This window comes from Melospiza melodia, chromosome 25 (assembly GCF_035770615.1).
Source record: "Melospiza melodia melodia isolate bMelMel2 chromosome 25, bMelMel2.pri, whole genome shotgun sequence".
Classification (NCBI taxonomy): Eukaryota; Metazoa; Chordata; class Aves; order Passeriformes; family Passerellidae; genus Melospiza; species Melospiza melodia.
This window is the reverse complement of record NC_086218.1, coordinates 10,398,060-10,411,678: the sequence shown is the minus strand read 5'-3', so window position 1 is coordinate 10,411,678 and position 13,619 is coordinate 10,398,060. Positions and strand designations below refer to the sequence as shown.

Genomic DNA, 13,619 nt, shown 5'->3' with positions numbered 1-13,619 from the left:
ATTCAAATCCCCGCCTCCTAATTTGAGTGACAGGCACAACAGCCTATAGAAACTCGGAGCGCTGAGCGTGGCGGGGCTCTAACGCCGCTCCCGGTGTCCCCGCGTGTCCCCGTAACGGAGCCCACGGACGCGCGGTCCCCAAAAACGCCTTTATTGCCCTCAAACGCCGCCGCATTCCCGGCAGGTGCCTGGGTGGGAGCACCCCCAGCTGCAGGGGCGGTCCCGGTAATCCCGGTAATGCCGGCGGTGCCCGGGTGGCGCTCAGCGGGTCCCCGCGGGGCCATCGGCGGCGTCGGGGGCGAAGAGCTCCCGGTAGAGCGGCGGGAAGGCGGCCGAGACCCCCGCGGGGTGCAGGCGGCGGAAAGCCTGAACCTGCTCCAGGTGCTGCGAGCACAGAGCGCGGAGCCGGCCCGGGGCGGGCAGCTGCGGGGACACGGCGGGGACACGGCTGGGACAGAGCGGGGACACACGGGGACACGGCGGGGACAGCGCGGGGACACGGCGGGGACACGGCTGGGACAGCGCGGGGACACACGGGGACACACGGGGACACCGCGGGGACACACTGGGGCGACACGCGTGACACACGTGCAGGGAACCCCCCGACGCAGGGTCACCCCCAATGTCCCCGAACCCCCGCCCTGACCCCCCCGATGTCCCCAAACCCCCCCGTGCCCCTTCTCCTGTACTCTCACAGCGCCCCCGTGTCCCCCCGGTGTCCCTCTCGTTGTCCCCGTGTCCCTCGATGTCCCCGTGTCCCTCCCCGGTGTCCCGGTGTCCCCTCCCCGGTGTCCCGGTGTCCCTCCCCGGTGTCTCCCCCGTGTCCCCTCCCCGGTGTCCTCGTGTCCCTCGATGTCCCTGTGTCCCGTCCTCGGTCTCTCCCGCCCCGGTGTCCCCGTGTCCCCCCCACCCCAGTATCCCCGTGTCCCTCGGTGTCCCTGTGTCCCTCCCCGGTGTCCCGGTGTCCCCTCCCCGGTGTCCCGGTGTCCCCCCGCGGTGTCCCGGTGTCCCCTCCCTGGTGTCCTCGTGTCCCTCGATGTCCCTGTGTCCCCTCCCCGGTGTCCCCCCCGGTGTCCCTGTGTCCCTTCCCGATGTCCCGGTGTCCTCCCCGGTGTCCCGGTGTCCCGGTGTCCCCACCCGTGGCAGGATCCCCTCGCGGCGGGTCCGGCGCAGCAGCCCCCGGAAGGCGACATCGATCTGTCCCTGCAGCCGCGCCACCCGCGGGCGGTCCTGCAGCCACGGCCGGCCTGGGGACAGCGGGACACGGTGGGGACACGGTGGGGACACGGACACGGGGACAGGGACAGGGACATGGGGACACGGTGGGGACACGGACAGGGACAGGGACATGGGGACAGCGGGGACAGGGTGGGGACACGGACAGGGACAGAGTGTGGGGACACACAGGGACAGGGCTGGGGACACGGACAGGGACAGGGACAAGGCCTGGGGACAGCGGGGACAGGGCTGGGGACAGGGACAGGGGCGTGGGGACAGCGTGGGGACACCGACAGGGGTGGGGACACGGACAGGGACAGGGAGTGGGGACAGCGGGATGGGGACACGGAGAGGGACACGGGCACGGGTGTGGGGACACGGACAGAGACAGGGACAGGGGCATGGGGACACCGCAGGGACACAGACAGGGTGTGGGGACAGGGACAGGGGAGTGGGGACACGGACAGGGACAGGGACAGGGGCATGGGGACATGGACAGGGCGTGGGGACACGGACGGGGATGGGGGGACAGCGGGATGGGGACAGGGACAGGGGAGTGGGGACACCTTGGGGACACTGTGGGGGACAGCCTGGGGACACCTTGGGGACACCCTGGGGACACCTTAGGTACGCCTTGGGGACACCCTGGGGACATTTTAGGGACACATTGGGGACACTTCAGGGACACCTTGGGGACACCCCGGGAACACCTTAGGGACACCCAGGGACATCCTGGGAACACTATGGGGACACCTTAGGGACACCTTGGGGACACCGTGAGGACACCCTGGGGACACCGTGAGGACACTTTGGGGACACCGTGAGGACACCCTGGGGACACCGTGAGGACACTTTGGGGACACCTTGGGGACACCATGAGGACACTTTGGGGACACCTTGGGGACATCGTGAGGACACTTTGGGGACACCTTGGGGACACCCCGCCGCCCACCCCCGCTTAGGGCCAAACCCCATTTGAGATTTGGGGAACTCACAGGGAGGGACACGGGGACACGGGGCGGGGACACGGAGCAGGACAGGGGGTGGGGACACCAGGGGGACACTGAGCGACACTCGGGGACACCAGGGGACACCAGGGGACACCAGGGGACAGCGGCTGACCGGCGTTGAGCAGCAGCAGCGCGCTCAGCAGCGCCAGCTCGCTCTCGGAGCAGCGCAGCGCGCTCAGCCCCCGCGCCAAATCAAACACGGACGCCACCAGCTCGGGACACCCTGGGGACAGCGCGGCGGTGTCACCGCTGTCCCCGAGCGTCCCCGGGTGTCCCCAGGTGTCGCCGCCCTACCCAGCGAGCGGAAGAGCTCGGGCCCCGCCAGTTTGCCCTCGAACAGCACCGTGCCCGTGGCGGCGTCGAAGGCGCGGCACACGCGGAGCAGGACAACCTCCATGGCACCTGTCACCGTGGCACGGGGAGGGGACAGCGCTGCTGGCACCGGCGACACCCGCACCGGCACCGGGGCGCGCGGCGGGGGTGGCCCCGGGCGGTGTCACCTCGGCAGGGAGGAGGGGAGGGGAGTTTGGGGACTGTCACCTCCCCGTGGGGCACACGGGATTGTCACCTCGCTACGGGACACAGGGGATTGTCACCTCCCCGTGGGACACACGGGATTGTCACCTCGCTACGGGACACAGGGGATTGTCACCTCCCCCATGGGACACACAGGATTGTCACCTCCCCATGGGACACACGGGATTGTCACCTCGCTATGGGACACAGGGGATTGTCACCTCCCCGTGGGACACACGGGATTGTCACCACGCTATGGGACACACTGGGATTGTCACCTCCCCGTGGGACACACGGGATTGTCACCTCCCCGTGGGACACACGGGATTGTCACCTCACTATGGGACACAGGGGATTGTCACCTCGCTACGGGACACAGGGGATTGTCACCTCCCCCATGGGACACATGGGATTGTCACCTCGCTATGGGACACAGGGGATTGTCACCTCCCCCATGGGGCACACGGGATTGTCACCACGCTATGGGACACAGGGGATTGTCACCTCCCCCATGGGGCACACGGGATTGTCACCTCCGCAGGGAGGGTGGAGGGGGGACTTTGGGGACTGTCACCTCTGTGGGACACAGGGCATTGTCATAAGGGGACAGGGTGGCCCCGGGGCTGGTGACAATGTGATGTGCTGTCCCTGGGGCTGGGGACAAGGGGTCAGGGTGGTCCTGGGACTGATGACAATGTCACGAGGGGTCACAGTGGCCTTGGGGCTGGTGACAAGGGCACAGGGTGTCCCTGGGGCTGGGGACATTGAGATGGGGCGGCCCTGGGGGTGGTGACAATGAGATGGGGTGGCCCTAGAGGTGGTGACAAGGGCACAGGGTGTCCCTGGGGCTGGTGACAATGAGATGGGGTGGCCCTGGGGGTGGTGGCAAGGGGTCACAGTGGCCCTGGGCCTGGGGACAGTATCATAGGGTGACCCTGGGGCTGGTGACAAGGGCACAGGGTGTCCCTGGGGCTGGGGACATTGAGGTGGGGTGGCCATGGGGCTGGTGACAAGGGGTCACAGTGGCTCTGGGGCTGGGGACAATGGGGTGAGGTGGCTCTGGGGGTGAGGACCATGAGATGGGGCGGTCCTGAGGGTGGTGGCAAAGGGGTCACGGTGTCCCTGGGTGGGTGCCGATGGCCCAGGGTGGCCCTGGGTGGGTGACGATGGCCCGGGGTGGCCCTGGGTGGGTGGCGGTGCCAGGGGACAGGCGGTGGCCGCGTACCCGCCTTGAGCAGGACGATCTGGTCGTGCTGGCCGAGCTGCCGGAAGCCGCGCAGGCGCTTGGCGAACTCCACCACGCGCTCGATGGCCTCGGTGACACGGCGGGCACAGCGCTGCCACATGGCCGCCATGGGCTGCTGGGGACAGCTGTGTCACCCCTGGGCCACCCACCCACCCCTGGGGACAGCTGTGTCACCCCCGTGTCACCCACCCATCCCTGGGGACAGCCGTGTCACCCCCAGGCCACCGCTGGGGACAGCCGTGTCACCGCTGGGGACAGCTGTGTCACCCCTGTGTCACCCACCCACCCTGGGGACAGCCATGTCACCCCCCCGTGTCACCGCTGGGGACAGCCGTGTCACCGCTGGGTACAGCCGTGTCACCCCCATGCCACCCACCCATCCCTGGGGACAGCCGTGTCACCCACCCTTGGGGACAGCTGTGTCACCCCCGTGTCACCACTGGGGACAGCTGTGTCACCTCCATGTCACTCACCCTAGGGACAGCCATGTCACCCCCCGTGTCGCCCACCCATCCCTGGGGGACGGCCGTGTCACCCGCCCTGGGGACAGCCGTGTCACCTGGCTCTGGTAGGCGCGGATCTCCTCGGGGCTGAAGGTGGCCCAGCGGTGGCCCTGGATGTCCTCGGCACGGGGGGTGGCACGTGGCACGGTGTGACAGCAGGACACTCTGTGTCAGCAGCTCTGAGGGGACACGGGGGTGGCACGGTGTGACAGCGGGACACGGGGGTGACAGCAGGACACTGGGGTGGCACGGTGTGACAGCGGGACACTGGGGTGACAGCAGGACACTGGGGTGACAGCAGGACACTGGGGTGGCACGGTGTGACAGCGGGACACGGGGGTGACAGCAGGACACTGGGGTGGCACGGTGTGACAGCAGGACACAGGGGTGACAGCAGGACACTGGGGTGGCACGGTGTGACAGCAGGACACGGGGGTGACAGCAGGACACTGGGGTGGCACGGTGTGACAGCGGGACACGGGGGTGACAGCAGGACACTGGGGTGGCACGGTGTGACAGCAGGACACAGGGGTGACACGGTGTGACAGCAGGACACTGTGTCAGCAGCTCTGAGGGGACACAGGGGTGGCACGGTGTGATGACAGCGGGACACGGGGGTGGCATGGTGTGACAGCAGGACACTGTGTCAGCAGCTCTGAGGGGACATTCGGGGCTTGGGGACAGCCGTGGGGACAGGGAGGGTGGCCCCGGTGTGTGGCCTCGATGGGTAAGGTGGTGGCATCTGGGGGTGACAGAGGCGGCGCCACCACCGTGGAGCACCCACAGGTGACATCCCGAGGTGCCACCACCCCTGCCCCGACAGGTGACACCGCCACCCCCTCAGGGGACAGTCCCGGTGCCACTCACCGATCTCCAGCCCCGCCGGTGCCTCCGGGACGCCGCCAGCACCGGGCAGAGGCACCGGCCCCGTCCCCGCTGTCCCCGCGCTGTCCCCGTCCTGTCCCCTCCTTGTCGCCTCCTCCGCGGGCCACGCCCTGCTGGGACAGCCCGCGGGGACAGCGGGGGACAGCGGGGGACAGCGCCACAACGGCGGCGGGGGCACCGGGGCCGCCCGGTCCTGGTCCCGCTTCTCCCGGTTCTCCCCCTGTTCCCCCTTTGCCCATTTCTCCCATTTCTCCCGGTTTTCCGGTGTTTCCCGGGTCTGTTCCCGGTGGTCCCGGGTTTGTTCCCGGTTTTGTTCCCGGTTTCGGTCCCGGTTTTGTTCCCGGTTTTGTTCCCGGTCCTTTTCCAGCTGTTCCAGCACCTCCGCCTGCAGCCGCTCCCGCCGCTTCTTGGACATGCGGCCGAACTTGACGGCTGCGGGGACAGAGGGGACACAGGGGACAGCGGGGGTGACACCGGCGACACCGAGCGGCACCGGCCCTTCCCCAGGGACACCTCGGGCGGCGACAGGTGGCGCAGGGACAAGGGACAAGGGACAGGTGTCCTCAGGTGGCACAGGGACAGGGGACAAGGGACAGGTGTCCTCAGGTGGCGCAGGGACAGGGGACAAGTGTCCTCAAGGGAGGGGACAGGTGTCTGCAGCTGTGGGGGACAGGTGTCCCCAAATGCGGGGACACCAGGGGCGGGTCCAGCTGTCCCCAGGGGCATTGATCGATGTCCCCAGGGTCACAGGGCGATGTCCCCAAGGGGTACAGATGTCCCCAAGAGGACAGGTCGGTGTCCCCAGGTGGTGTCCAGCTGTCCCCAGGAGCACAAATCAATGTCCCCAGGGGATGCAGGTGTCCCCAGGGTCACAGGGCAATGTCCCCAAGGGTACAGATCGATGTCCCCAGGGTCACAGGGTGATGTCCCCAGGGACAGTCCCCGCTGTCCCCAGAGCGTACAGATGTCCCCAAGGACACAGAGCAGTGTCCCCAGGAGCACAGGGTGGTGTCCCCAGGGGTATAGATCGATGTCCCCAGGGTCACAGGGCGATGTCCCCAGGGGGTACAGATGTCCCCAAGGGCACAGATCGATGTCCCCAGGGTCCCAGACTGATGTCCCTATTGGGGTCTAGCTGTCCCCAGGGGCAGGGCGATGTCCCCAGGGTTACAGAGCAGTGTCCCAAGGGACAGTCCCTGGTGTCCCCAGGGTCACAGGGCAATGTCCCCAGGGGTTCCAGCTGTCCCCAGGGTCACAGGGCAATGTCCCCAGAGGGTACAGCTGTCCCCAAGGGCACAGATCCATGTCCCCAGGGCACAGGGTGGTGTCCCCAGGCTCACAGAGCAGTGTCCCCAGGGACAGTCCCTGGTGTCCCCAGGGGTTCCAGCTGTCCCCAGGGCACAGGGTGGTGTCCCCAGGGTCACAGATTGGTGTCCCCAAGGGCACAGATCCATGTCCCCAGGGCACAGGGTGGCATCCCCAGGGTCACAGATTGATGTCCCCAGAGGCAGAGCAATGTCCCCAGGCTCACAGAGCAGTGTCCCGAGGGACAGTCCCCGGTGTCCCCAGTGTCCCCGCGCTGTCACCCACCGTCGCGGGACATGCCGAGGCGCAGGCACTTCTGCAGGCGGCAGTGCTGGCAGCGCGTGCGGGTGGCGCGGTCGATGTCGCAGCGCTGCCCGCGGTGACACGGGGCCAGGCTGGGCCCGCGCCGCTCGCTGCGCCGGAAGAAGCCCTGCGGTGGCACCGGTGTCACCAGGGTCACCAGGGTCACCAGTGTCACCTGCGGCGCCCCCACACCCACCCGCGGCAGCCCCAATGTCCCTGTATCCCACACGTCCCCCGTGTCCCAATGTCCTCCCATGTCCCCCTGCTCCCCAAGGTCCCCATGTCCCCCCCCACCATGTCCTCATGTCCCCGATGTCCCCCATTGTCCCCAGATTCGTCCGTGTCCTCATGTCCCCAAGTCCCCCCACATCTCCTAGATCCCCATGTCCCCAATGTCCCCGTGTCCCCAATGTCCCCGTGTCCTCAATGTCCCCGTGTCCTCAATGTCCCCATGTCCTCAATGTCCCCATGTCCCCCTGCTCCCCAAGGCCCCCACGTCCCCCTTCATGTCCCCAATGTCCCCCATTGTCCCCATATTCCTCCATGTTCCCGTGTTCCCCCATTGTCCCCATGTCCCCTTTGTCCCCCCCATGTCCCCCGGCTCCCCAAGGTCCCCACATCCCCCCTCATGTCCCCCATTGTCCCCAGATTCCTCCATGTCCCCAAGTTCCCCCATATCACCATGTCCCCAATGTCCCCCTTTGTGCCCATGTCCCCAATGTCCCCAATGTCCCCAATGTCCCCATGTCCCCATATTCCTCCATGTCCCCATTTCCCCAACCCTCCCCCCACACATCCCCCATGTCCCCATGCCCCTCCTTGTCCCCATGTCCCCATGTCCCCCATGTCCCCTCCATGTCCCTCTGCTCCCCAAGGTCCCCACGTCCCCCCTCATGTCCTCATGTCCCCAGTGTCCCCCATTGTCCCTAGATCACCATATCCCCAATGTCCCCTTGTCCTCAATGTCCCCATATTCTCATATCCTCATGTCCCCTTTTATCCCCTGCCTGTCCCCATGTCCTTCCATGTCCCCGTGTCCCCCCGTGTCCCCTGTCCCCCCCATGTCCCCGTGTCCCCTGTCCTCCCCCGTGTCCCCTGTCCCCCCGTGTCCCCTGTCCCCCTCCCGTGTCCCCTGTCCCCCCGTGTCCCCCTGTCACCTTGCAGCCCTCGCAGGTGATGACCCCGTAGTGCACCCCGGAGGATTTGTCCCCGCAGATCTTGCAGGGAATCGCCTCGATGTGGGCTGGGGGGACACGGGGACATTGGGGACATTGGCATGGGAACACTGGCACGGGGACACTGGCATGGGGACACTGACACGGGGACACTGGCATGGGGACATTGGCACGGGGACATTGGTATGGGGACATTGGCATGGGGACATTGGCACGGGGACACTGACACGGGGACAGTGACACGGGGACACTGACACGGGGACATTGGCACTGGGACACTGGCATGGGGACACTGGCACGGGGACACCTGGCACAAGGTCCCTGTCCCCAGGCTCCCATGGGACCCGCAGTGCCACCCGTGTCCTCCTGTGGTTCAGGTGTCCCCACGGGTTCGTGTGTCACCCATGAGATCAGATGTCACCCGTGGCCCCCTGTGTCACCTGTGGGGTCAGGTGTCACCCTATGGGCTCACATGTCACCTGTGGGACCAGGTGCCACCCATGACACCAGATGTCACCCGTGGCCTCACGTGTCACCAGTGGGACACGTCCCCTGCGTCCTCACGTGTCACCCGCAGCTTCCCGTGTCACCGCCCGGTCCCCTGCGGCCGCTGCCACCCCCGTGTCCCCTCCGTGCTGACGTCACCCCACGGCTTCCTGTGTCACCTGTGCCACCCACGGCGTCACTGACACCCGCTGTCCCCTCTGGTGGCAGTGTCCCCTTCGGTCACAGCGAGCTCCAGTGCCACCCCTGGGCTGGGGGTACCCAGTGTCCCCAGTGTCCCCAGTGTCCCCAGTGGTGTCCCCAGTGTCCCCAGTGTCCCCAGTGTCCCCAATGTCCCCAATGTCCCCAGTGGTGTCCCCAGTGCTGTCACCCTGTGCTGGCGCTGCCGGAGCCACAAAGCCACAACTGGGACACGGCCCCGGGACAGGAAACGCGCGGGGCCCAGTCCGGGACTGGGGGGATCCCAGTATGGCCCAGTACGGGACTGGGGAGCTCCCAGTATGGCCCAGTATGGGACTGGGGAGATCCCAGTATGGCCCAGTATGGGACTGGGGAGATCCCAGTATGGCCCAGTATGGGACTGGGAACTCCCAGTATGGCCCAGTATGGGACTGGGGAGATCCCAGTATGGCCCAGTATGGGACTGGGAGCTCCCAGTATGGCCCAGTAAGGAACTGGGAGCTCCCAGTATGGCCCAGTATGGGACTGGGAGCTCCCAGTATGGCCCAGTATGGAACTGGGAGCTCCCAGTATGGCCCAGTAAGGAACTGGGAGCTCCCAGTATGGCCCAGTTCGGGACTTGCACAGCCGCTCCGCCACCTGCACACGCGTGTGACACACCTGGACACCCGTGACCCCCCCAGACCCGTGTGTGACCCCCCCCCGGGACACGCGTGACCACCAGGACACGTGTGCCAGCCCTGCCACAGGCGTGTCACCGCCAGGACGCGTGTGACACCCCGCTCACATGTCACCCCCGCTCACATGTGACCCCCGGGACACGTGTGACCCCCGGGACACGTGTGACACCCCACACACGCGTGTCACCCCCCGCCCCCTTTTCCTCCTGCCCCAGTTTTTTGGGGCCGGCGCCGCCCGCGCATCCGGCCCGGGGGGGGCCCGGGGGTACCGGGGGCACCCACAAAACCGGGGGGTACCGGGGAAATTGGGGCAAGCACCGCGTTTAGGGGTACTGGGGGTACTGGGAGGACTGGGAGCACCGGGGGCTCTTGAAGCCCCATCACACCGGGGGTTACCGGGGCACTCCCAAACCCGGCGGGCACCGGAGGCACCGGGAAACGGGGAAAACCGGGGGAACCGGGGGCACCGGCGGTACCGGGACACCGCGGACACCGCAGCACCCGCAGGCACCGGGGGTTCCGCGGGTACCGGGGGGAATCGGGGGCACCGGGAAACGGCCGCACTGGGGATACTGGGAGTACTGGGAACGCCGGGGGTGCCCGTGCCCGGTGTGTCCGCCCGGCACCGGCGGGAGCGGCAACCGCACCAGTGCCACCAGTAACGGACTGGGACGGACTGGGAATGAACTGGGACATAACAGTGACACACTGGGACACACCAGTGCTGAACTGGGACACACCAGTAACAGATTGGGACACACCAGTAACACACTGGGGCAGACAGGGACACACCAGTAACGGACTGGGAATGAACTGGGACGCACAAACCCTCACCAGTATCCGCCATCCCCACCTCCCAGTCCCTCCCAGTCCCTCCCAGTCCATTCCCAGTCCATCCCAGTCCATTCCCAGTCCCTCCCAGTCCATTCCCAGTCCATTCCCAGTCCCTCCCAGTCCATTCCCAGTCCATTCCCAGTCCATTCCCAGTCCCTCCCAGTCCCTCCCAGTCCATTCCCAGTCCCTCCCAGTCCATCCCAGTCCCTCCCAGTCCATTCCCAGTCCATTCCCAGTCCCTCCCAGTCCATTCCCAGTCCATTCCCAGTCCATTCCCAGTCCATCCCAGTCCCTCCCAGTCCATTCCCAGTCCATTCCCAGTCCCTCCCAGTCCATTCCCAGTCCCTCCCAGTCCCATCACCTCGGGCGCTGTCACCTCCCTGTCCCCACAACCACCGGGGACACCCCGGGATCCCCCCGGGCACCGCGACACGCCGGGGACAGCGGGGACAGGGAGGGGACAGGGAGGGGACACCAAGGACAGGAAGGGGACAGTGGGGACACGGAGGGGACAGGGAGGGGACAGGGAGGGGACAACGGGGACAAGGAGAGGACAGTGGGGACAGCGCTGGGAACGCGGAGGGGACAGCGGGGACACAGAAAGGGACAATGGCACACGGAGGGGACAATGGGGACACAGAAGGGGACAGTGGGGACACAGAGGGGACAATGGCACTCGGAGGGGACACAGAGGGGACAATGGCACACGGAGGGGACACAAAGGGGACAATGGCACACAGAGGGGACAGTGGCACTCGGAGGGGACAATGGGGACACAAAGGGGACAATGGCACACGGAGGGGACAGTGGCACACGGAGGGTCCCCAGCGCCCCGTCCCCGTTTCCGGGGGTGGTTGCTGGCGGTGTCGCGGTGCCACCTGCGTTGTCGCCGCCGTTGTCACCGCAGGGTCCCCCCCGGGTCCCCCCCCCCCGGAGCCGCCGCCGCCACATCAAGGGAGGGACCCGCAGGTGCGCGGGGAGAGCGGGGACACGCGGGGACACGTGTGACACACGGGACACGCGTGTGACACCTGGCACATGTGTGTGGGGCCGGGACATGTGTGTGTGTGACAGGCTGGGACACCCGCGCGGGGCTGTGACACACGTGTGGGAGCGTGACACGTGTGTGTGGGGCTGTGAGACACGGGTGACAGCCGGTGACACACGTGTGACACCTGACACGCGTGTGGGATCTGTGACACACGGGTGACAGCTAGTGACACGCGTGTATGAGCTGTGACGCACGCGTGAACACTGAAACACGCGTGTACAGCCTGAAACAGGCGTGTACAGCCTGTGAACACATGTGTGACAACTGACACGCATGTGGGACCTGTGACACACACACGAACAGCCTGCGACACATGTGTGAGAGCGTGACACATGTGTGACAGCCTGTGACACACGTGTGACACCTGACACGTGTGTGGGACGTGTGACACACGGGTGACAGCCAGTGACACGCGTGTATGACCTGTGACGCACGTGTGCACACTGAAACACGCGTGTACAGCCTGAAACACGTGTGTGCAGCCCATGACACATCTGTGCTACCCAAAACACACATGTACACCCCAAAACCGGTGTGTGCAGCCTGTGACACACCCGTGTGCCCTGTGACACGCGTGTGCACACTGTAACACATGTGTACAGCCTGAAACAAGCGTGTACAGCCCGTGACACACCCGTGTGCCCCCTGACAGGCTTGTACGGCCTGTGACACGCGTGTGTGACCTGTGGCACACCTGTGCACAACAAAACACGCGTGTGCAGCCCGTGACACACCCGTGCATGCTGTAACACACGTGTGTGCCCCGTGACACACATGTACACCCTGAAACAGGCGTGTGCAGACTGCGACACGTGTGTGAGCCCCGTGACACACCTGTACAGCCCGTGACACGCGTGTGCACCTTGAAACACGCGTGTGCAGCCCGCGACACGCGGGCGTGACCTGTGACACGCACGTGCACCCCAAAACACACGTGTGCAGCCTGTGACACACCCGTGCAACCTGTGACACGCATGTACAGCCTGTGACACACCCGTGTGCCCCATAACAGGCGTGTACAGCCTGTGACACACCCACACAGCCTGTGACACACGCGTGCAACCTGCGACGCACGCGTGAGCCCCGTGACACACCCACACGGCCCGTGACACACCCGTGTGCCCCGCGACACACACGTGGAAGCTGTGACCACACCCGCGCAGTCCATGACACACTCGTGTGCCCCACACACCCCCAAACCCACCTGTGCACCCCTCACCCCACCCCGCTCACACGCGTGTGCAAACACCCCACACCCCCTTTGCACACCCCGGGGGCGCTCCCACCCCTTGCACACTCACCCCACCCCCCCCTTTGCACACTCAGCCCTGCTCCCAGGCTCCCCTTGCACACCCACCCCCACTCCTTGCACACCTGGGGGTGCCCCCCGCCCCTTGCACACTCACTGCCACCCCCTTGCACGCCCACCCCCCCCCCCTTGCACACGCGCGTGCCCCGCACCTCTCATGGCTCCGCTTCCCTCCCAGCCCCAACCCGGGCGCGGCCCCTTTAAGGCCTCGGGGCTCCCCCCCCCCCACCCAACCCCCCCCAAATTTTCCCCGCCCCTCCCCCACCCCCCCCAATGTCCCCGCCCCCCTCCCCCCACGGCATCCTGCCCCTCCCCACCCCCCCCCCCCAAAAAAAAAAAAAAAAAAAAAAAAAAAACGCGGGAAATTTCCGAATTGCCCCGCAGGGAAACTGAGGCACGGAAGGGGGGGGGCGGACCCCAAATCCTCCCAAAGTTCCCAATTTTGGGGTGCAGGGACGCCCCGAGCCCCCGAAGCTCCAAATTTTGGGGTTCAGAGCCTCCAAACTGATCAATTTTGGGGCGCAGAGACCCCAGAGTTCCCATTTTTGGGGTGCAGGGACCCCCGACTCCCCAAATGTCCCATTTTTGGGTTACAAAGACCCCAAAGTTCCCATTTTTGGGGTGCAGGGACCCCAAAGTTCCCAAATTGGGGGTTCAGAGACCCCAAACTCCTCCCTGGGCTCAATTTTGGGGTACGGGGACCCCCCAAAGTTTCCAGTTTGAGGTGCAGGAACCCCAAATTTCCCAAATGTTGGGGTGCAGGGACCCCTGACTCCCCAAATTTCCCATTTTTGAGTACAGGGACCCCCAAAGTTCCCAATTTTGGGGTACCCAGACCCCAAATTTCCCATTTTTGGGGTACAGCGACCCCCTCCCCCCCCCCAAAGCCCTGAAAGCTCC

General features: G+C 66.2%; 1 protein-coding gene across 1 annotated transcript; it reads right to left on the bottom strand.

Moving 5' to 3' along the window:
- Positions 1-261: 261 nt before the first annotated feature.
- On the bottom strand, positions 262-12,578 carry RORC (RAR related orphan receptor C). The gene is made up of 11 exons (XM_063176184.1): positions 12,465-12,578; positions 12,221-12,353; positions 8,144-8,229; positions 6,969-7,113; positions 5,361-5,810; positions 4,550-4,656; positions 3,970-4,102; positions 2,523-2,630; positions 2,341-2,451; positions 1,138-1,247; positions 262-423 (listed from the first exon to the last, which is right to left on the bottom strand). Exons 1-11 carry the CDS (start codon positions 12,576-12,578, stop codon positions 262-264), a joined length of 1,659 nt encoding a protein of 552 aa, XP_063032254.1.
- Between the last annotated feature and the right edge of the window lie 1,041 nt (positions 12,579-13,619).